Raw genomic sequence first — 25,392 nt, 5'->3', positions numbered from 1 at the left:
AGTGTTATTAACACAGTGTGTGTATTTAACAGTGTGTGCAGTAAGTAGCCAGTGTTATTAACACAGTGTGTGTATTTAACAGTGTGTGCAGTGTGTAGTCAGTGTTTAACACACAGTGTGTCAGTCTGTGTGCAGTAAGTAGTCAGTGTTATTAACACAGTGTGTGTATTTAACAGTGTGTGCAGTAAGTAGCCAGTGTTATTAACACAGTGTGTGTATTTAACAGTGTGTGCAGTAAGTAGTCAGTGTTATTAACACACAGTGTGTATATTTAACAGTCTGTGTGCAGTAAGTAGTCAGTGTTATTAACACAGTGTGTGTATTTAACAGTCTGTGTGCAGTAAGTAACCAGTGTTATTAATACAGTGTGTGTATTTAACAGTCTGTGTGCAATAAGTAGCCAGTGTTATTAACACAGTCTGGGTGTGTATTTAACAGTCTGTGTGCAATAAGTAGCCAGTGTTATTAACACAGTGTGTATATTTAACAGTCTGTGTGCAGTAAGTAGTCAGTGTTATTAACACGGGTTGTATATTTAACAGTCTGTGTGCAGTAAGTAGTCAGTGTTATTAACACAGTGTGTGTATTTAACAGTCTGTGTGCAGTAAGTAGCCAGTGTTATTAACACAGTGTGTGTATTTAACAGTCTGTGTGCAGTAAGTAGCCAGTGTTATTAACACAGTCTGGGTGTGTATTTAACAGTCTGTGTGCAGTAAGTAGCCAGTGTTATTAACACAGTGTGTGTATTTAACAGTCTGTGTGCAGTAAGTAGTCCGTGTTATTAACACACAGTGTGTATATTTAACAGTCTGTGTGCAGTAAGTAGTCAGTGTTATTAACACTGTGTATTTAACAGTCTGTGTGCAGTAAGTAGTCAGTGTTATTAACACAGGTTGTATATTTAACAGACTGTGTGCAGTAAGTAGTCAGTGTTATTAACACAGTGTGTGTATTTAACAGTCTATGTGCCGTAAGTAGCCAGTGTTATTAACACAGTGTGTGTATTTAACAGTCTGTGTGCAGTAAGTAGCCAGTGTTATTAACACACAGTGTGTGTATTTAACAGTCTGTGTGCAGTAAGTAGTCAGTGTTATTAACACAGGTTGTATATTTAACAGACTGTGTGCAGTAAGTAGTCAGTGTTATTAACACAGTGTGTGTATTTAACAGTCTATGTGCCGTAAGTAGCCAGTGTTATTAACACAGTGTGTGTATTTAACAGTCTGTGTGCAGTAAGTAGCCAGTGTTATTAACACACAGTGTGTGTATTTAACAGTCTGTGTGCAGTAAGTAGTCAGTGTTATTAACACAGGTTGTATATTTAACAGTCTGTGTGCAGTAAGTAGCCAGTGTTATTAACACAGTGTGTGTATTTAACAGTCTGTGTGCAGTAAGTAGCCAGTGTTATTAACACAGTGTGTGTATTTAACAGTCTGTGTGCAGTAAGTAGCCAGTGTTATTAACACACAGTGTGTGTATTTAACAGTCTGTGTGCAGTAAGTAGTCAGTGTTATTAACACAGGTTGTATATTTAACAGTCTGTGTGCAGTAAGTAGCCAGTGTTATTAACACAGTGTGTGTATTTAACAGTCTGTGTGCAGTAAGTAGCCAGTGTTATTAACACGGGTTGTATATTTAACAGTCTCTGTGCAGTAAGTAGTCAGTGTTATTAACACAGTGTGTATATTTAACAGTCTGTGTGCAGTAAGTAGCCAGTGTTATTAACACGGGTTGTATATTTAACAGTCTGTGTGCAGTAAGTAGTCAGTGTTATTAACACAGGTTGTATATTTAACAGACTGTGTGCAGTAAGTAGCCAGTGTTATTAACACACAGTGTGTGTATTTAACAGTCTGTGTGCAGTAAGTAGCCAGTGTTATTAACACACAGTGTGTGTATTTAACAGTCTGTGTGCAGTAAGTAGCCAGTGTTATTAACACGGGTTGTATATTTAACAGTCTGTGTGCAGTAAGTAGTCAGTGTTATTAACACAGGTTGTATATTTAACAGACTGTGTGCAGTAAGTAGCCAGTGTTATTAACACACAGTGTGTGTATTTAACAGTCTGTGTGCAGTAAGTAGCCAGTGTTATTAACACACAGTGTGTGTATTTAACAGTCTGTGTGCAGTAAGTAGTCAGTGTTATTAACACAGTGTGTATATTTAACAGTCTGTGTGCAGTAAGTAGTCAGTGTTATTAACACACAGTGTGTATATTTAACAGTCTGTGTGCAGTAAGTAGCCAGTGTTATTAACACACAGTTTGTGTATTTAACAGTATGTGTGCAGTAAGTAGCCAGTGTTATTAACACAGTGTGTATTTAACAGTCTGTGTGCAGTAATTAGCCAGTATTATTAACACACGGTGTCTGTATTTAACAGTCTGTGTGCAGTAAGTAGCCTCTGTTATTAATACAGAAACACTGTAAACCACTTTACACACTGCAGAACACTTGACTTATAATAACACATTTCTTTCATTAAATATTTAAATTGTGACTATATGACAAATGGCTATACCAGTTATTTTTACAATTTTGAACAACATTTAAATTTATTACCCAGAATTAACTTGGATAAAAGTTAAATATAAGTTTATATTTGCTGTATTATCATTTATAACTTTACATTATATGTTAAAACATTTTTATTACCATATTACCAATCATGGTGCCAAGATATGCGGCACAATTATAGCTTCGCCAGTACCAACATCCAGTGATCCAGTGTCCGATATACACAGTGTTTATTGGCATGTGTTATATACTCTTCAAAAGAAGAAATGCAAAACCACATTGTCGTAACATTTGGAGAATTGATTTAATTATTGAATGGTGAGTCCGATAATTACCAAATGTTGCAGGATTGTTCACAATTCACTCTAGTCCATTGTGAGGAAGTGATAGGACACACCACCAAGGTCAAGGTCATCTGGAGTCAATACCGGGTGTGGCCTCCGCGTGTGTTGACAACTGCCTGGCACCGCCTGCCCATTGAAGCAACCAGAGTACGGATGACGTCCCGGGGGATGGTGGCCCACTCGGCCTGCAAGGCTGCTGCCAGCTCAGGCAGGGTCTGGGGCTGTGGTTGTCGCTGTCGGAGGCGTCGGTCAACTCGTCCCATAGATGCTCAATTGGGTTCAAATCCGGTGATATCGATGGCCAAGGAAGGACATTAATGTTGTTGTTCTGTAGGAAAGCCGTTGTGAGACGTGCTGTGTGAGGCCTGGCGTTGTCATGTTGGAACACTGCGTTGGCGTTGGCCATAACTGGAACGATGTGTGGCCGGAGGATCTGGTCAATGTAGCCCTGTGCATTCAGGTTGCCCTGCACGTGGACCAGGTCAGTTCTGCCAGTGTGTGAGATGGCTGCCCACACCATGACACTACCCCCGCCAAATCTGTCCACTTCCTGCACGCAGTTTGCCTCATAACGTTCACCACGACGCCTATATACGCGACATCTTCCATCATGACGTCGGAGCAGAAATCGGGACTCGTCACTGAACCACACCTGTCTCCATCGCAGTTGAGGCCATTGTCGATGAATCTGGCACCACTGCAGTCGGAGTCGACGGTGTTGTGGTGTTAAGATGACACCTCGAACTGGACGTCTGGCACGAATTCCTACCTCACGTAGGCGGTTCCGTACGGTCTGGTCAGATATCCTGCGCAAACCTGGTATTGCTGCGGCTGTGGAGGTGGCAGTAGTCAATCGTTCCCGAAGGTGGCGTACCCGGATGTAGCGGTCCTGCCCGGGGGTAGTGACCCGTGGTCGACCGGATCTAGGGAGGTCACGTGTTGATCCATGTTGCTGGTAACGGTCCCACAGTCTGGAGATGGTGCTTGGGGACACATGGAATGCCCTGGCAACGGCCGTTCTGGATTCGCCTGCGTCTAGTCGGCCGATGGCATTGTTTCTCTGCGGTTCACTGAGACGTGGCATGTCCTGGATTGTCAACTGTCGGCCAGATACAGAGGCCAGGCAAGCGAACACCCTGCACTTTTATACTGTCGGTGTTCATGTTGCACGTGCAGACAACGCACGTGCAGTGGTGACATGGTTTGCACGTGGCTGCGTTTTTGCGAATATTCACATTTTGGAACTTTATTGTACAGTAGCTGCGTTTTATCGAATGTAACCATGGGAATGTGTTTGGGACATGCAATGACCTTATATTCACAAAGCATGAACCGGTAGGAAACATAAAATCGGAGTTATAACCCATTTGTACCCTTTTGCGTTTCTTTTTTTGAAGAGTATATTACACACAGTGATCTCCACAGACAGGTGGTTGCTATATAAGGTGTCATGTTTACTGATATTAATGGTTTATTGATTATTTTTCTAGGTGTATCATGAGAATCTCTGTAAGCTGTACACTAAGGAAATTTCAGAATTTCTTGAAAATGCTAAACAAAAAATGATTGCAAAGCCTGACAAATCAGGAAAACATTCAGGTTTGTTGCTTTTTCACATATTGGGCTGGAATTGTTTATCTCCCTGGAATCTCCCTAATTTGGACGCAACAGGTTCTTTTTAGCACAGTAATGTTAAAGACAGCTGCTGAAGAGTTGTGAATATTTAAAAAAACAAATAGCTTTTTATGTTATTGTAATCTAAGGAGAGCTTGGAGTGAAATGTTTTGGTCAACATGTTTGTCCTTTGGTCATGATTAATTGGGGCATCCTTTTGGCTCAACGTTTTTTGTTTCCGTGACTGGTGCAATCTAAAGCCCAGTGTGATCGTCACATATTTATTATCTTGACTTTCGGAAGTGAAAAGGCAAGATACTACTTTTCCGACAGTGGCGATAGTGTCAACTTTTACATTCAAATTTATCATTAAAGTTTTGCATTTAGATCAGGGCCCGTGCTTATAAAACTTATGTCCAGACTTAGTCTCTAATGACATTACACACATACAATTTGTATGGCGTTGTCATGACATTAGTGTGTCAGACTCTGTTGTTTGAGTCTCGAGTCCAGACTCTAAATCTTTTATAAGCACCCGGCCTGTTTCTCACAAACTACAAGTCCTAGGTCAGTGAAACTTGGTTTATAGTTGCACCTATGAATATTCATCACAGTGTACTGAAACTTGGTTTATAGTTGCACCTATGAATGTTCATCTCAGTGTACTGAAACTTGGTTTATAGTTGCACCTATGGATGTTCATCTCAGTGTACTGAAACTTGGTTTATAGTTGTACCTATGGATGTTCATCACAGTGTACTGAAACTTGGTTTATAGTTGCACCTATGAATATTCATCACAGTGCACTGAGAAACTTTATGGTAGATGAGACAGTTAATTCCGCGGAATTCTTGTTGTAGATGAGTTTTAAGTCTTAAATGACAACAAAATACGACATGTCAGACATCAAAATAAGTCAAGAATGGTCATTCGGGTAGGTAACTAGGAGGTTACCATATGTCAAAAATGTTGAGAACAGTACTATCTTCTCCATAAAATCTTATAAAAAAACCCTGATACAAACAAAACATTTGATTAGTTGTGTTATTCAAATATCGGAAACACATACAAAACACTGGTGTAGGAAGTGGTGCAGGATTATATTTCTAAAATTTGACTTGACACCCATGGCTTTGACTTTGGTAATTTTAGCGTTGTTTTATAAAATTTTGGGAATTTTCAGTCATTTAAAAAACATTTCAGTAAGCTTTGTTAGAATCATAAAGACTAATACTATACATATACTTGTATTTATTCAAATTAATATCAAGTATTATGTATTGTTCTCAAAATATGCCATTATATAATAATAAAAAATGAAAATTATTTACATTGATACTCAAAACTTTGGAATAAAAACCAACATAGTCTTTAGAGAATGGTTGGGAATGGTGCCGATTATCGGAGTCTAGAAACATAGGTAATAAAACCCTGCGATGGTTAATATATATGTGTGTGTGTGTGTGCCCCCACTTTTTGCACCTTCCTACGCCCCTGCAAATGTACAATACAATGAGAAAATGAATAATAATGTATCAGGGTGTTTCTGGAAAGACTCACTGAGCTCACATGTTTTTGACAGTATATCATTCCAGCTCTAACCTGTTTCTGTGATACTTGGTAAAATGATTTTTGAACATGCAATAGTTTGCCATGTCACCAATTGGTAGTTAGCGTTAATTTAAAGTTGCATGACTAACATGCGAACAGAATGACAGTTTGTGTGAAATATTGTTTCCTACAAAAGGCACCACTAGACTAATATGTGTACAGTGTTTCAAGAGGTTACCTGAACAGTGTTGGAGTTGTGATCCAGGAACACTATTTCACTGATGCATGCATGAACAGTGCTTGGTTTAATATACCTACAAAGTGCATTGTGGGGGATTAAAAAAAAGAAGAAATATATTAAGTAATTCTTTTTGTTTAGTTTATTCTTTTTGTTTTAAAGAACTGACTTAATTGTGAATGTTGTGCTAGGCTCACTCTGTCAACTGGCATGTTGAAGTTGGCCAACTTGATGGTTGCATTGTAATTCTCCCAACTGCCAACTTATGATGGATGTACCCAGATTAACAACTAATCAGTTGTAGAAGTCGTATATGACAAATATTGAGTTGAAGTTGTGAGATCAGAAAGTTGGTCAACTCTGTCATGTCAGTTGGTAGTCTGACACTAGCATTACATCACAGATTATTTCATTATGCACTGAATCAAGTTATGATAAGAATTTAATGCCGCAGAATTTTGAATTGTCTTTGTTTTGTATTCAGCAACATTAACACCCAAGTTGTCTGGTTCGGCCACCAGTCTGGGTAAACTGAGTGATCTACATTTACGTGGTCGGTCGTCTTCCGTACAGAGCATGGAGTCAGCTAATTTTCTCAATATACTAAGTGTTCACTTAGATACCAAGGGACTCTTTGATCAGGTAAAATATCCTCTTGTTACATTCCACTAATAATGGCACTGTAGTAATGACCCAAGCTCAGGGTATCATTTTTTAAATTTCCTGTGTTTTTTGGGGTGGTGGTGGTGGAGAGGGGAAGGGTTGAAGTTCAGAGTGCTTAATGTTTTTTATTGACAATGTTAAAGATGGTGTACAATAACAGTGGTTCTGCTAAATGATCAAATAAAATACCTGACAGTGAAAATATTTCCGTTTAATTTGTCTAGAAAAGTACTTGTACAAACAATTATACTGAACAAAATTAATTAAGAATGCAGTGGATATGTTTGGCGTTTTTCTTTCTATATCATTAAAACCCCCAGCTTCTTCCATTAATTGTAAGGTGTTGACTTTGTGTCTTGTTCTTAAACTTATTGATTTAAACAGCAAGACAGAGTGAATACAATGACAAGTATCATTACAAACTAATGGGTAACAAATTCTAGTCATATATACATACATTTTTTTAGCTTTCATAAATACACAAAAGACACTGTGTGCAAGATTTTTACACATATCATGGGTCAAAGTTTACTGAAATAGTGTTTAGAAGTCATCTGTGATCAAAGGGCCGGATGTAGCCCAGTGATAAAGCATTCGCCTGATGCACATTCGGTCTAGGATCGATCTGTGGGTGGGCCCATTAGACTATTTTTCGATCCAGCCAGTGCATCGCAACTGGTCTATCAAAGGCTGTGGGATGGTTTCCTCTCTAAAACGATGTCAAATAAACAAAATGTTTGACATCCAATAGCCGATGATTAATAAATCAATGTGCTCTAGTGATCTTGTTAAACAAAACAAAATTAATGTTAACTGAGATCAAAATTTACTGAAATAATATGACACTATCAAAGAATTACCAGATGTTCGTAATTAATTTTGTTAAGTATATAACAGTTGCACAAATATGTATATGTAGGTTTCTTTCTCTTTTTGTGTTTTAAAACTGAACAGTGTCTATTTTGGGGTTACAGATTTTGGAGACTGTTTTGGGTGAAATGGAGCGAGTGTGTATAGCTGAACAAGATTTCTGTGTCAGGTTTTTCCACCTGGTCGAGAAGGCGGCAATAGTTGAGAGTAAGGTGAGGATAATATAGAGATGATCTCTTAGTCTTTATAACCAGTAGGGGCTGGGACAGTTGAGAGTAGGGTGAGGATAATATAGAGATGATCTCTTAGTCTTTATAACCAGTCAGGTCTGGGGTAGTTGAGAGTACGGTGAGGATAATATAGAGATGATCTCTTAGTCTTTATAACCAGTCAGGGCTGGGACAGTTGAGAGTAGGGTGAGGATAATATAGAGATGATCTCTTAGTCTTTATAACCAGTAGGGGCTGGGACAGTTGAGAGTAGGGTGAGGATAATATAGAGATGATCTCTTAGTCTTTATAACCAGTCAGGGCTGGGACAGTTGAGAGTAAGGTGAGGATAATATAGAGATGATCTCTTAGTCTTTATAACCAGTCAGGGCTGGGACAGTTGAGAGTAGGGTGAGGATAATATAGAGATGATCTCTTAGTCTTTATAACCAGTAGGGGCTGGGACAGTTGAGAGTAAGGTGAGGATAATATAGAGATGATCTCTTAGTCTTTATAACCAGTCAGGGCTGGGACAGTTGAGAGTAGGGTGAGGATAATATAGAGATGATCTCTTAGTCTTTATAACCAGTAGGGGCTGGGACAGTTGAGAGTAGGGTGAGGATAATATAGAGATGATCTCTTAGTCTTTATAACCAGTAGGGGCTGGGACAGTTGAGAGTAAGGTGAGGATAATATAGAGATGATCTCTTAGTCTTTATAACCAGTCAGGGCTGGGACAGTTGAGAGTAGGGTGAGGATAATATAGAGATGATCTCTTAGTCTTTATAACCAGTCAGGGCTGGGACAGTTGAGAGTAAGGTGAGGATAATATAGAGATGATCTCTTAGTCTTTATAACCAGTCAGGGCTGGGACAGTTGAGAGTAAGGTGAGGATAATATAGAGATGATCTCTTAGTCTTTATAACCAGTCAGGAGAGTAGGGTGAGGATAATATAGAGATGATCTGGGACAGTTGAGAGTAGGGTGAGGATAATATAGAGATGATCTCTTAGTCTTTATAACCAGTAGGGGCTGGGACAGTTGAGAGTAAGGTGAGGATGAGGATAATATAGAGATCTCTTAGTCTTTATAACCAGTAGGGGCTGGGACAGTTGAGAGTAGGGTGAGGATAATATAGAGATGATCTCTTAGTCTTTATAACCAGTAGGGGCTGGGACAGTTGAGAGTAAGGTGAGGATAATATAGAGATGATCTCTTAGTCTTTATAACCAGTCAGGGCTGGGACAGTTGAGAGTAGGGTGAGGATAATATAGAGATGATGATCTCTTAGTCTTTATAACCAGTAGGGGCTGGGACAGTTGAGAGTAGGGTGAGGATAATATAGAGATGATCTCTTAGTCTTTATAACCAGTAGGGGCTGGGACAGTTGAGAGTAAGGTGAGGATAATATAGAGATGATCTCTTAGTCTTTATAACCAGTAGGGGCTGGGACAGTTGAGAGTAGGGTGAGGATAATATAGAGATGATCTCTTAGTCTTTATAACCAGTAGGGGCTGGGACAGTTGAGAGTACGGTGAGGATAATATAGAGATGATCTCTTAGTCTTTATAACCAGTAGGGGCTGGGACAGTTGAGAGTAGGGTGAGGATAATATAGAGATGATCTCTTAGTCTTTATAACCAGTCAGGGCTGGGACAGTTGAGAGTAAGGTGAGGATAATATAGATGATGATGATGATGATAACTAGTTTAACGTGTCCATATACCACTAGGGTTTCGAACACGCCCATCCCGAGTCCGACCTCCGATAAGATCGGTGGCCTGACTCGGGATGGAGGGGGAGGGGGGGGGGCGGGGTTGAAAATGGGCAGAATTTTGAACATAGCAATTAATAAAAAAGTTAATAGAATAAATAAAATAAATAAAAAGGTTACAAGCCAAAAATAAAAAGAATTGACTGCTCGGCCGAATATTTATATAATTTGGAGCATTTTAGAAGGACAGTCCAAAATTAAATAAGAGAAAGAAGAGAGGATCGGACTATTTAATAATATTTAAAAATAAAGAAGTAATTTCGACATAAAATTTTGAACGCAGATCGAAAAGTTTAAAGCCTGATCGATATGTCCACGCGAGTGGCCTCGTTAAGGCCGTTTGGGTGCACAGCTTAAAGGGATGAGATGGGTTGCAACCCGTCAAGAAAACCCCTAGATTAACAGTCGATAGACGTTGAAGGTGTAGTGCTGTGCTGAAATACAGATCTTGAGAAGCCGGATCCGTCTGAACGAGAGAGAGTATCAGACTAGGGTATAGTCCAGTCGTCATGGTTTGGTATAGTGGTGCAGACGGGCCTGACTCCGGAGGATACGAGATGGTATCACTATAAAGCAAGGTAAAGTTTAGAAAAAGAGTAGTAGGGACTGACCCTGCTTCCTATTTCTTCTTAGAGTGGGGCGGTCAATCTTCCAGTGCTGCTAGGACAGGCTCGGACATGTAGAGACTAAACGCGAACAACCGTGGTATCACTATAAAGCAAGGTAAAGTCTAGAAAAAGAGTAGTAGGGACTGACCCTGCTTCCTATTTCTTCTTAGAGTGGGGCGGTCAATCTTCCAGTGCTGCTAGGACAGGCTCGGACATGTAGAGACTAAACGCGAACAACCGTGGCGTTTGCAGAATGGCCGTCATACGAGTCACGAAAAGAACCAAGTCGACAGTCAGACGGAGAAATGACGTGGAGGCAAGGGTGCAGGCTGTCGAAACGAGAAGCATTCCAGCGTTCAATCAGTTCCAATGGCCGCATACATCCCAGTACAAAACTTCATTTCGTTGACAAAAACAACGAAATGAAGGACCCCCAAGTCGAGCACACGAAAGCACGTGCAGTGTGCACACGCGAAACAAACACGTCTTACCGCGTGGAGCTCCAGACTGGGAATGGTAATATAGAGATGATCTCTTAGTCTTTATAGCCAGTCGGGGCAGGGATAGTTGAGAATACGGTGAGGATAATATAGATGTGATCTCTTAGTCTTTATAACCAGTCAGGGCTGGACAATTGAGAGTAAAGTGAGGATAATATAGAGGTGTTCTCTTAGTCTTTATAACCAGTAGGGGCTGGGACAGTTGAGAGTAAGGTGAGGATAATATAGAGATGATCTCTTAGTCTTTATAACCAGTCAGGTCTGGGGTAGTTGAGAGTACGGTGAGGATAATATAGAGGTGTTCTCTTAGTCTTTATAACCAGTCAGGTCTGGGGTAGTTGAGAGTACGGTGAGGATAATATAGAGGTGTTCTCTTAGTCTTTATAACCAGTCAGGTCTGGGGTAGTTGAGAGTACGGTGAGGATAATATAGAGGTGTTCTCTTAGTCTTTATAACCAGTCAGGTCTGGGGTAGTTGAGAGTACGGTGAGGATAATATAGAGGTGTTCTCTTAGTCTTTATAACCAGTCAGGTCTGGGGTAGTTGAGAGTACGGTGAGGATAATATAGAGGTGTTCTCTTAGTCTTTATAACCAGTCATGGGTTGGACATAGCCCAGTGGTAAAGCACTTTCCTGATGTGCAGTTGGTCTGGGATCGATTCCCATTCATTGGCTCATTGGGCTATTTCTTGTTGCAGCCATTGCACCATGGTATGTGCTATCCCATCTGTGGGATGATGTATGTAAAAGGGCCGAACCTGGGGAGGGGCAGTTCATATATAACCCTTTTGTCTATGTTTTCCCAGGACAACTACAGTGTATATGAATAGCCTAATATTGAACTGTACAAAATTGTTTTAAAGTTTTAGCCTTATTGTTTGTGTGTGTGATGGGGGTTCATCCAAAGCCCCGAACCCCACCTCAACCTACACCCTGAATTAAATATATAAGAGAGTAGAGCTTATTAAATCTGTAGATTAAAGGAAATTGGAAGAATCTGTCTTTCCTTTCATAGCTGGTTATATTCTGTATTGATTATACTTGAACAGATATACTATGTCAAGAATTCTTTAGCAGTACTGTGACAATGTTTGTTTTGACAGGATACAGATGTGTTGAGCCTGGTAGGGGACATGTACATGTATTGCTTTAGCAGCATAAGTGTAGGCCTACGAGGTGGGGTGGGGTGGGGTCAGCTGGCCCCTTAATCCTGGAAAAAAATCTCAAATTCAGGCAAAAATGATACAGATATTCATTTAACCCTCAAAATTTGTTGTAATCCATGTAAAAATGCATAGCGATTCGTTTGCAACCCTACGTAGCTGTTTGGTAGTAACACTAATATGAATAAATGTTGTTATGCAGATATGGCATTTTCGTTTAGTTTGTATCCTCTACAGAAATGGGATCCCGTACACCTATGTTTTTCAGTACTGGGATCCCATACACCTATGTTTTTCATTACTGGGATCCCATACACCTATGTTTTTCAGTACTGGGATCCCGTACACCTATGTTTTTTAGTACTGTGATCCCGTACACCTATGTTTTTTAGTACTGTGATCCCGTACACCTATGTTTTTCAGTACTGTGATCCTGAACACCAATGTTTTTCAGTACTGTGATCCCGTACACCTATGTTTTTCAGTACTGTGATCCCGAACACCTATGTTTTTCAGTACTGGGATCCCGTACACCAATGTTTTTCAGTACTGGGATCCCGTACACCAATGTTTTTCAGTACTGGGATCCCGTACACCTATATTTTTTAGTACTGTCAGCCCGTACACCTATGTTTTTCAGTACTGAGATCCCGTACACCTATGTTTTTTAGTACTGTCAGCCCGTACACCTATGTTTTTCAGTACTGAGATCCCGTACACCTATGTTTTTCAGTACTGAGAACCTGTACACCTATGTTTTTCAGTACTGTGATCCCGTATACCTATGTTTTTCAGTACTGTGAGCCCGTACACCTATGTTTTTCAGTACTGAGATCCCGTACACCTATGTTTTTCAGTACTGTGAGCCTGTACACCTATGTTTTTCAGTACTGAGATCCCGTACACCTATGTTTTTCAGTACTGTGAGCCTGTACACCTATGTTTTTCAGTACTGAGATCCCGTACACCTATGTTTTTCAGTACTGTGAGCCGGTACACCTATGTTTTTCAGTACTGTGATCCCGTACACCTATGTTTTTCAGTACTGTGAGTCTGTACACCTATGTTTTTCAGTACTGTGAGCCTGTACACCTATGTTTTTCAGTACTGAGATCCCGTACACCTATGTTTTTCAGTACTGTGAGCCGGTACACCTATGTTTTTCAGTACTGTGATCCCGTACACCTATGTTTTTCAGTACTGTGAGTCTGTACACCTATGTTTTTCAGTACTGTGAGCCTGTACACCTATGTTTTTCAGTACTGTGAGCCTGTACACCTATGTTTTTCAGTACTGATATCCCGTACACCTATGTTTTTCCGTACTGTGAGCCGGTACACCTATGTTTTTCAGTACTGTGATCCCGTACACCTATGTTTTTCAGTACTGTGATCCCGTACACCTATGTTTTTCAATACTGTGAGCCTGTACACCTATGTTTTTCAGTACTGTGATCCCGTACACCTATGTTTTTCAGTACTGTGATCCCGTACACCTATGTTTTTCAGTACTGTGAGCCTGTACACCTATGTTTTTCAGTACTGAGATCCCGTACACTTATGTTTTTCAGTACTGTGAGCCTGTACACCTATGTTTTTCAGTACTGAGATCCCGTACACCTATGTTTTTCAGTACTGTGAGCCTGTACACCTATATTTTTCAGTACTGAGATCCCGTACACCTATGTTTTTCAGTACTGAGATCCAACACACCTATGTTTTTCAGTACTGAGATCCAACACACCTATGTTTTTCAGTACTGAGATCCCGTACACCTATGTTTTTCAGTACTGTGAGCCTGTACACCTATATTTTTCAGTACTGAGATCCCGTACACCTATGTTTTTCAGTACTGAGATCCAACACACCTATGTTTTTCAGTACTGTGAGAATGCTTGTTTTGACAGGATGAAGATGAGGATCAGGAGGTGTGGACCCTGAGGACGCCACCCAAACTGAGGAGGAAATCGTCCATCATTCTAGAGTGAGAGATCTTTTTCAAATCTTTATCGTAGCAACCAGCTGCCTTGCTTATAAGCATTTATTATTATATTTGGGGCGGGACGTAGCTTTTTCCAATAAAGAAAATTTCAAATTTATAAAATGTTATTGAATGTCCTGCACATGTTTGCGATGTGTTAGTTTGTGAAAATCAAGACGTCACTATATGCACACTGTAACCAGGGAAACAGTGCCTGCATATCAATCAGTCAACCATTTGACTTGTGCTTACATCCACTGACAGTTCAAGCACAACTGTCTGAGCACATTCTCCGAGATTCCCCAGTGGATAAGTCCCAAGACAGGACTGTGTATAAATTTTGCGACTTGAGCTTTGCCACAAAATTAATATGCAAGCATTTATTTTCCCTAGTTTACAGTACTTAGAACACAGTTTATTATAAAGTAAATTGAGTTTGTGTAGTCTGTATATCAAAGTAGCCTATTTCGTAATGAAAAGTAAAAAGTAAAGTTTGTTTTATTTAACGACGCCACTAGAGCACATTGATTTTTTATCTTATCATCGGCTATTGGACTTCAAACATATGGTCATTCTGACACTGTTTTTTTTAGAGGAAACCCGCTGTTGCCACATAGGCTACTCTTTTATGACAGGCAGCAAGGGATCTTTTATTTGTGCTTCCCACAGGCAGGATAGCACAAACCATAGCCTTTGTTGAACCAGTTATGGATCACTGGTCGATGCAAATGGTTTACACCTATCCAATGAGCCGTGTGGAGTACTAACTCAAGGTTTGGAGTCGGTATCTGGATTAAACATCCAATGCCTCGACTGGGATCCGAACCCAGTACCTACCAGCCTGTAGACCGATGGCCTAACCACGATGCCACCGAGGCCGGTTTCATTTCATTATGAAGTAAACCTTTAAATATTTGACAAATTGCATGTGTTTGTATTTTTCAGTGACTACTTTGTGGAGAATTTGGGACAAGGCTTGATGCAGAAAAGATCCACTTCTCATCTGTAAGTAGGCTTCTGTATTTCCTTAACATTTCTTTGGTCTTGTGACAAGACTAAAAGTGATTGTTTTGCAGGGCTGGATCCAGGGAATATTTGGGTTGGGGGACTAACGAGAAAAGGGCACGTGGATCAACTTATCAAAAGGACAACCAAAATAAAATTTAAAGAAAAAGAAAAAACCCAGAGGCACTTGATTATATTTAAGGTGTGTTAGTTCCCCCGGTCTACCTCCATGGGATCCACCTCTGGCTTTGTCTGCTGGTAGTAGTGTTAGTTCCCCTGGTCCCCCTCCATTGGATCCACCTCTGGCTTTGTCTGCTGGTAGTAGTGTTAGTTCCCCTGGTCCCCCTCCATTGGATCCACCTCTGGCTTTGTCTGCTGGTAGTAGTGTTATTGTCCACCTCTGGCCTGCTGGTAGTAGTGTTAGTTCCCCTGGTCCCCCTCCATTGGATCCACCTCTGGCTTTGTCTGCTGGTAGTAGTGTTAGTTCCCCTGGTCCCCCTCCATTGGATCCACCTCTGGCTTTGTCTGCTGGTAGTAGTGTTAGTTCCCCTGGTCCCCCTCCATTGGATCCACCTCTGGCTTTGTCTGCTGGTAGTAGTGTTAGTTCCCCTGGTCCCCCTCCATTGGATCCACCTCTGGCTTTGTCTGCTGGTAGTAGTGTTAGTTCCCCTGGTCCCCCTCCATTGGATCCAGTAGTGTTAGTTCCCCTGGTCCCCCTGGATCTCTGGCTTTGTCTGCTGGTAGTAGTGTTAGTTCCCCTGGTCCCCCTCCATTGGATCCACCTCTGGCTTTGTCTGCTGGTAGTAGTGTTAGTTCCCCTGGTCCCCCTCCATTGGATCCACCTCTGGCTTTGTCTGCTGGTAGTAGTGTTAGTTCCCCTGGTCCCCCTCCATTGGATCCACCTCTGGCTTTGTCTGCTGGTAGTAGTGTTAGTTCCCCTGATCCCCCTCCATTGGATCCACCTCTGGCTTTGTCTGCTGGTAGTAGTGTTAGTTCCCCCGGTCTACCTCCATGGGATCCACCTCTGGCTTTGTCTGCTGGTAGTAGTGTTAGTTCCCCCGGTCCCCCTCCATTGGATCCACCTCTGGCTTTGTCTGCTGGTAGTAGTGTTAGTTCCCCTGGTCCCCCTCCATTGGATCCACCTCTGGCTTTGTCTGCTGGTAGTAGTGTTAGTTCCCCTGGTCCCCCTCCATTGGATCCACCTCTGGCTTTGTCTGCTGGTAGTAGTGTTAGTTCCCCTGGTCCCCCTCCATTGGATCCACCTCTGGCTTTGTCTGCTGGTAGTAGTGTTAGTTCCCCTGGTCCCCCTCCATTGGATCCACCTCTGGCTTTGTCTGCTTTGAACATGTTACCAAGGAATAAGGTCCATTGTAAAGGGTTTTTTCTAATCATTATAACTTGGTGTAGACCTTTATTTTACAGTTTGTTCAAATAGCAGGCCAGATGTTTTGCACCATTGTGCTTTTACATTGCTACATGTTTTTACATTGCTACATGTTTTTACATTGCTTTTACATTGCTACATGTTTTTACATTGCTTTTACAGTGCTACATGTTTGACTACTGAACCTATACTGGTGGGACATTGCCCAGTGGTAAAACGCTTGCCTGATGCACGATCGGTCTAGGATTGATCCCCCAAAATGGGGCCATTAGGCTTTTCTTGTTCCATCCACTATGACTTGTATATCAAAGGCCTTGATATGTGCTGTCCTGTTTATGGGATGGTGCATATTAAAGATCCTTTGCTGCTAATGGGAAAATGTAGCAGGTTTCCTCTCAAAGACTTTATGTCAAAATTACCAAATGTTTGACATCCAATAGCCGTTGATTAATAAATCAATGTACTCTAGTGTTGTGGTTAAACAAAAAACCTACATTTCTGAGATATATACCTTTTCTGTTTTGCACAAAGTATATTTATTATAGCTATTACAAACATCAAGATGAGAAACACTTTCCATGTGATAACTTTGATGTTGTAATAAGTAGTGTGTATTCGCCATTCGACAGGCGCGATCGCACCCACACCCGTATAGCACCCATAAAACATATCTAGCAGCGCAAAAAAATGCTCCCCGTAACAAATTGGCAAGGTGAAAATGTTTATACTGTTAAAGGGACATATACCCTTGTTTTTAAACACTAAGGCATATTTTTTACTATTAGAGCCGTTTTTGATATCTGAAATTGTACTTTACTTAGATTTATTGTTTAGATTATCCATTTCTGTACATTCAAAGTGTTTTTGGTCATCCTGGTGTTTTTAATATCACAAAATTCATTATTTTTTAAAATGCACGTGTCTATTTTTAGAGGATATTTCACCATTTCAAAGTCACAGACTCACGTTTCACTCAATTATATCTTTATCCAAACGTGTTACAGGTTTATAGATTAACTAAACTTAGTGTTAATTTTCATGGGCTGAAACTAGGGTTTGTCTCTTTAATTTATATAATTTTGAGAAATTGAAAATGAAACCAAAAGAAAAAGAAAACAGTGGTGTCTTCCTTACTATAACATGTATCAACTGTTTTCATTGGATGTATGTAAATGGAAGTCGTAGTGTCTATCAGATTATTCCAAACATTTGGAACACTTCTGCCTATTTCTATTTGTAATCAGTCGAAGTGTTCCGAATTATCACAAATTTGCAGAACGGGCGGGTGAGGTGTGTTATTTTTGTAGCAGTCTGGCAAATTAATTGCATATCGTCTATAAATACTTTTTTTCTTCTCTTTTAGGAGGCAAATAAATGATACTGTTAGGTGAGTATGTTTATGATAGTATTGTAATGTACGAATACCCCTTTTTGAAACAATATAAGTGTGGAATGTAAAACTTGGTATTACATCTTTTAAAATATTTTTGTTTAAAATATGATATCTTTGTTTCCATTTACAAAATGAAAGCATCCATGGACCTAATTCACAAACATATCTTAGGCTCTGCTAGACAACAAAGCATCCATGGGCCTAATTCACAAAGGTATCTTAGGCTCTGCTAGACAACAAAGCATCCATGGACCTAATTCACAAAGGTATCTTAGGCTCTGCTAGACAACAAAGCATCCCTGGGCCTAATTCACAAAGGTATCTTAGGCTCTGCTAGACAACAAAGCATCCATGGACCTAATTCACAAAGGTATCTTAGGCTCTGCTAGACAACAAAGCATCCTCTTTGCAAGTCTTAAGGACTCAGTTGGCAGTTGGGGGCTGGACGTAGCCCATTGGTAAAGTGCTCACTTGATGTGCAGTTGGTTTGGCATCGATCCCTGTTGGTGGACCCATCGAGCTATTTTTTGTTCCAACCAGTGTGCCACGACTGGTATATCAAATACTGTGGTATATGCTATCCTGTCTGTGGGATGGTGCATATCCTTTGATCCCTTGCTACTAATGGAAAAATGTAGCGGCTTTCCTCAAGACTATATGTCAAATTACCAAATGTTTGACATCCAATAGCTGATGGTTAATAAATCAATGCTCTAGTGGTGTTGTTAAACAAAACAAACTTTAACAGTTGACAGTTGGTAGTATAGTGGTTAATCCATTGGAGTTCTGGCTCATAGGTATTGAGTTCATGTCCCACCTGAGGTAGTGAGGGATTATTCACTCAAATACTGACTTCAACCCCACCGTCCACAGAAAAAAAAACATACATTTGTTATGCAGAAAACATAATGTCTGATGTACCATTAAAATATAGATGATTATTATGTATATATATATATATAGTGCCATGATTATATCTGGTTTGACTTTTCTCAAATTACAGGTTATTCTTGTTAATATCTAATTTAAATGCACCGTGTTTGGCTGTTTTAGGGTGATGATGGCCGAACTTTTCCCAACACTGGACACAGAACTTAATGGATTTCTAGCCTTTGCTGACAAACAGGATAGCATGTTAGTATCTATTTCAGTATTTTATGTTAATTTTAATACTGTATTAACACAACACTACAGTAATATAACTTTGACATAATATTTCAAAGTTATATTAAATTAAATGTAGTGTTAATACAGTATTAAAATTTAAATTATTGTTTCAATTCAGAGTATTTACAGTCAGACCTTGTTACAATGACCATGTTCATTCCCGGGTCACTTTATTGTTATATTGCATTTGCTGTGGTGCAAATATGTCATGGGTTATCTCCCTTTCCATAATGATTTAAGGAAACTTGCATAATAGTTACTTTCATATAAAGTAGGGGAGGTTGGTTTGGCAGTGCAGGGTTTGAACCTGACCTACTCAAAGAATATTGTCAGTTTCTTTAATATATTTCCTGGGGGATCCCACTCTTCCCCCCTGCATACATGCCTGTTTCATTATAACAGAAGATAGAATAGCATGGTCCTTGTTACAGCATCTTTGATTATATAATATTGTTGTAAAGAGGTAGTTTTAGAAGTCAGATGTACGTTTGTTCCTAATTTGCTCTCTTGGTTTCAGAAAGTGTAAATTCTGGTGTAATGAACAGAATAACATTGATGTACCAACATTTGTTGTATTGAGCTCTGACAGTATTTAGGTTAACTATGTAATATAATTATAACCTCTATTTTGTATACATGTTACAATGACAAGCAGTAATTTAAGTTTAATACTCCACTTCTAGCTTATTAGTATGATTTCACTATCCATTATGGTGTTACAGAAATGCAAATTTTAATTCAGTTTTATTTATTCACATTTCTTTTGTTGTTCTGTATATTTATTTGAATTTTGCACTATAATAATGCCATATTCCTTACTATTGTTACAACAAAAATTATTTGAATTTAATATTATAATTTCCCCGCATTCATGTAATGTTAATATACCCTGCTTATTCATGGATAAATTCACAAACGCCAACAAACAATAGTTGTATAACTGTGTTGCAGGTACTCCATGTTCATGCTGGTGCGGATGAGTCAACACGTGATCAACACGCAGGACATGGGCTCCTTCCTCAGCCTCATCTTTGGCAACTGTCTCATCAAAGTGAAGAGGAACTTCGATAATCACATTGTGAGTCCTGTAGTTTGAATTATAGTTAAATATGCATGCGGATTTCCAGTGATGTTTAATTCTTCACATGTATCAATTTATTTGCTTTTCACCATCATTTATATCGGACACATACAACTTCATTTGAAATAATATCTGGTATTTACGAAGTTTAAAAAAATATATTTCTTTATTTATCTTATTTTATTTATTTATTTATTTTCTTTCTTTCTTTTATTTACTTTTCACTATAATTTATATCAGACACTAACAACTTCATTTAAAATATCTGGTATTTACAAAGTTTTAAATATATATGTAGCACATACTTTGATTATACTGGACATGCTAGCACACTCTGGTAATAACTTCTATTTATTTTATTTATCTGATTATATTTCTTTCTTTTATTTTATTTTCACTATATCTGGTATCTGATTTTTAGTTTTTATTTACATGCATGTATTTATTTATTTATTATTCAATTTTTTTTTATTGGTTTCATTCATTCATTCTTTAGTTACGCTTTACCATCATTTATATTAGTCATATACAACTTCGTTTGAAATATGTGGTATTTATGAAGTTTTAAAAATATTAATTTATTTATTTATTAGGCCCTAATTCTTCTTTTTCATTCACCATTTTAATTATTTAGGCTTAAATTCAGGCTTGGCCTGTTTATTTTTGCTGATAGTCCGTCGTCCGAAGCATTGTACTTAATATGTTTGATTGCAACATTTATACAAAGTACCTTATGACTGCGCATAATAAACCATCATGAGTTTATAAATCCTTTTGAGTTTATAATAAAGAGACCATCCTTAGTTTGTAGCCATATTATCAAGCTGTCAGCTAGTCTAATCTCTTATAAATAAAACTTACATGTTTCTAAGGCTACATATTCTTGCTTCCAATATAAATATCTGTATATGCAATACAATTACATTTCTTGCCATTCTCAGCAACCGAGAAGTCAGAGTGGGGGGGGGGGGGGGGGGGGGGGGGGGGGGGGGGGGGGGGAGAGGGACTGTAGCCACACTTTTATAAATCTGGTTTAAAATATGTTTTTTCCCCCCACCACTAGACTGTGTGTCCCTCCACTACAGATTGTGCCCCCAACTCCAGATATCGTTCCTACGGCACTGGGTCTAATGTTTCATAGTACCGTAGCTCAAATTTCATAAGTATCATTTAAATTTTCTTCCAAATACCAAATTAAAAAAAAAATTACTGGGTGAAAAGAAATCCTGAATGTATTTATCCATATAATGCTTTATAAATATTTAAATCATGTTAAGTGCTCTGGTGGCGTCGTTAAATAAGACAAAACAAACTTTAAATCATGTTAAATATGATAAATATCTGCATACATACACGTGTGCACACATTAATATTATTTCAGCAAATATCTGATATTTATTGTGTACGAATCCGAACTGATAGGTTCTCGGGCGTTAACAACAAAATATTTTTTATTTCATGATAAGCAATAATTCACATATGTTGGATGTCGACAGAATTGTAGGGTTCCCAACTGATAGAATAATTAATAATGAAGCTATTCACATTCGTATTGCGTGACCTCTTAATTGTCAATACCCCCCAACTTGTAAACAGGGCTATTTTTGCAAGATCTCGCGTGAGTTCACGGTTAGCATCCACCAGGCATGTGAGAGCTACACGGAAAAGCTTAAATGCACTTTTCCATTTCGTCTAAAAAAACTAAAACATGATGTTCAATACTTCAATACCCTGGACCCCGGCTGCAGTAAGCTTTTTTGTTCCAGCCCCTCTCACATCCCTGATCCTCTACGACTCTCACATGGGCATTGGAATGTGAAAGAGGTCTATTAGTGTTGTTTTTTTTTAATATTTAATTTAATATCACCAATATTAGTGCAGTCGCTTTAGATGCATTGCCGTTAATGCTACTGACTAATAAGATACAAATAAGAAAATATTTATGATTGGTTTGCTATATATACACTAATTTACACTGAAATTCACAATTTTGACAAACAAATTGGTTTGTTTTAACAGTTTATTGACTATACATAGTTCATTCCATACATTAAAATTTATTAATACTATATAGGTGGGGGGTGGAACAAGACTTTACAATGAGTTCATTCTAACCAGTAGTTTGTTGTGTGTTCGTTCTAAAAGTACTTTACTGGAGTGCCTATCATCATATTTAGTTATTCTTACGGGGATTATCCCCCGATATGTTTACTAACTGGAAGAATAATTTGAACTTGTATTCTTTCTTACACAGCTAGCTCACATCAAAGGGATTGAAGAAGCCAAAATTTCTAAGAAGACTCGGTGTGGCATTATTATCTTTGTACACAACTTCGAGGTAAATATGAATACATTGCTTGTATCTATAGTTATTTATAACACTTAATAAATTAGAATGTGAACGTTCTTATCTGATCTTGGTTTCAATAAATCTTCATTACCTGATTAAGATAGCTAATTACTGTCCAACATTATCCCGAGCTTCTATGTTGTGTTATGACTACATGTTAAAAGTTAGTATTGCAAGTACATGTAAAGTTTTGTAAATTTATTTTAAAACACTGTGTATTTGTTCTCTATTTTTTCTTTTTGATAGGATTTTGCTAATTTTGCTGAAACCATTTTCAAGGGCTCAGACCGACACACCGATCTTGATAAAGCCTATGCAAAACTGGTGAATGTCATATTTGAACAGATAGAACGAGTTGCCAATGAGCACGTGAAAACTCCCCCAGCGGTCATCATGATGGGTTAGACAATTTCTACTAAATGTTTAAAACAGAAAATCATTCAGTATTAGATGGCAACTGCAGCTGCCACTTTTCATGCTTACAGTTATACATCTTATTTTTTAAATTTAAAAAAATTTTTTTAATTGTTTTTAATTTATTGTCCCCAGACACAAGTATGATAGTGTCAGGGTTGGGGGCCCTGATTTCACTACCTTACATCCATGTTATAAGTACATATGAACATTATTTATATATATAATATAGTGTAATTCGAATCAATATAATAATATTAATAAGCATGAATACATGAAAACATGGAGTTCACTAATATGTGGGGTTAACAGTGAAGATAGAGGTAGAGGAAAGATTTGAAGGAAATGGTAAAGGGAGAAAAGAGAAGGTAAGGAAGGAAGAAGGAAAGAAAGAGTGAATTAAATACTTAATTTCGAAAGAGAAAACATATTTGTATTGAAATACCTCTAGAACATTGTATTGCCATGTCTTGTTTCTAGGTATCTGGACCAAGGTGCCCAATATTCCTCAAATTCTTGAAATTGACAATTTTTGAGAAGTATATATTTTTCAATTTCTATTTTATCTTTTAAAATATTTAAAAAAGCATATATGTTAGGTCCATGTTTCTGCATTTTAGATCTATATATATAGTATTTAACATTGATAATGAGCCAATTAATAAATACCATCTTGCTTTTTTCCCTCTTTATGATTCCAAACAAGACTGTCTGTTTATCGAGTTGTGTATGTTCACCTTTGTCCTGAATCCATTGTTCAATTTCCTTCCATAAAAGAAAGAGTTTAGAGCAGTCATAGAACAAATGCTCCAATGTTTCTGGTTGTCTATGACAAAAATCGCAAACATTTGATTCTATGTATTTTATTTTATATAAGAACGTGTTTGTCATGATTATTCGATGTAGAATTCTATATTGAAACCACTGTAAAGTTGTATCTTTTAAACATATAAATGGTAAATTATACACTTTTGTCCCATTCCTGTAATGATAGTATGAAACCTAAATTGTAATATTTTCTTTGGGAAGTTGGCACTATTGTCGATTTGTTTAAACTATTATACATTTCTTTGCACCCTTTTGTAGTTTTAAAAAATAACTCCAATTTAAAAGGAAATATAGGATTTAAGGTGTTAACCTGTTGGTTGTTGATACTTGACAAAGTGCAATGCATAAAGGTTTTAACTGCTTTGATTAAAAATGCATGTTCTAAGAAGTTTGAATTTATGTGAAATTTAAATCTAAATGTTTCATAGGTTAAAAATCTACCATGTTCATCCATTAAATCTTGAATAAATATAACTCCATTTTTAATATAGTTTTCATAATATATAGGTTTGTGGTCAATAGTTATTTTACTATTAAACCAAATATTAATTCTAATTATTTCATTTTTACATTTGGGAATTAGTTTTTGTTGAATTAGCCACCAACTATGTAAAACATTTTCCCAGAAAGAGTTACTTTTTTGTTGTTGTATTTTGATAAAATAATCCCCACACGTAATAAGTTTTTGCACAGATAATTTTGTAGTAACTTCAAAAAATGTTTTCCATTTTGCGTTAGTTGAAAATAGTCTGCTAATCCAGGTGGATTTTAAAGCTATCATAAAATTCAAGATATTTAGCATTTTAAGGCCACCATTTGAGTAACTTTGAGTTAAAACTTCGCGTTTTATTCTGTCTGGTTTATTTGCCAGATAAAGTTAAAAAACATTTTATCTATTTGTTTTATCATTTTGTCTGGTGGGTTAGGCAGTGAAATTAGTAAGTGTGTTAATTTGGGAATAATTAAGGATTTTAAAACAACTATTCTACCGAACACAGTCAGTTTTCTTGTTGTCCATAGTTTTATTAAATTTTTTATTTCATTAATACAGTTATACATCTTGCTGCATCACTGCATTGAGTCTATACAGCCACCTACTTTTCATGCTTACAGTTATACATCTTGCTGCATCACTGCATTGAGTCTATACAGCCACCTACTTTTCATGCTTACAGTTATACATCTTGCTGCATCACTGCATTGAGTCTATACAGCCACCTACTTTTCATGCTTAGTTATACATCTTGCTGCATCACTGCATTGAGTCTATACAGCCACCTACTTTTCATGCTTACAGTTATACATCTTGCTGCATCACTGCATTGAGTCTATACAGCCACCTACTTTTCATGCTTACAGTTATACATCTTGCTGCATCACTGCATTGAGTCTATACAGCCACCTACTTTTCATGCTTACAGTTATACATCTTGCTGCATCACTGCATTGAGTCTATACAGCCACCTACTTTTCATGCTTACAGTTATACATCTTGCTGCATCACTGCATTGAGTCTATACAGCCACCTACTTTTCATGCTTAGTTATACATCTTGCTGCATCACTGCATTGAGTCTATACAGCCACCTACTTTTCATGCTTACAGTTATACATCTTGCTGCATCACTGCATTGAGTCTATACAGCCACCTACTTTTCATGCTTACAGTTATACATCTTGCTGCATCACTGCATTGAGTCTATACAGCCACCTACTTTTCATGCTTACAGTTATACATCTTG

At 38.2% G+C, this 25,392-nt stretch overlaps 1 protein-coding gene across 5 annotated transcripts in view; it reads left to right on the top strand.

Moving 5' to 3' along the window:
- LOC121376176 (exocyst complex component 1-like) overlaps positions 1-25,392 on the top strand; it is an 87,331-nt gene that overhangs the window by 50,432 nt on the left and 11,507 nt on the right. For all 5 annotated transcript variants that reach the window (XM_041503991.1, XM_041503988.1, XM_041503989.1 and 2 more), the window contains 10 exons: positions 4,351-4,459; positions 6,748-6,905; positions 7,901-8,008; positions 13,956-14,032; positions 14,975-15,034; positions 17,782-17,805; positions 18,865-18,945; positions 19,930-20,056; positions 22,314-22,397; positions 22,656-22,809. In XM_041503991.1, the coding sequence (XP_041359925.1) occupies positions 4,351-4,459; positions 6,748-6,905; positions 7,901-8,008; positions 13,956-14,032; positions 14,975-15,034; positions 17,782-17,805; positions 18,865-18,945; positions 19,930-20,056; positions 22,314-22,397; positions 22,656-22,809 (982 nt within the window). The remainder of the gene's footprint in view (positions 1-4,350; positions 4,460-6,747; positions 6,906-7,900; positions 8,009-13,955; positions 14,033-14,974; positions 15,035-17,781; positions 17,806-18,864; positions 18,946-19,929; positions 20,057-22,313; positions 22,398-22,655; positions 22,810-25,392) is intronic.

This window comes from Gigantopelta aegis, chromosome 6 (genome assembly GCF_016097555.1).
Source record: "Gigantopelta aegis isolate Gae_Host chromosome 6, Gae_host_genome, whole genome shotgun sequence".
Classification (NCBI taxonomy): domain Eukaryota; kingdom Metazoa; phylum Mollusca; class Gastropoda; order Neomphalida; family Peltospiridae; genus Gigantopelta; species Gigantopelta aegis.
The sequence above is the reverse complement of the archived record's forward strand: the minus strand, read 5'-3'. Positions and strand labels throughout refer to the sequence as shown.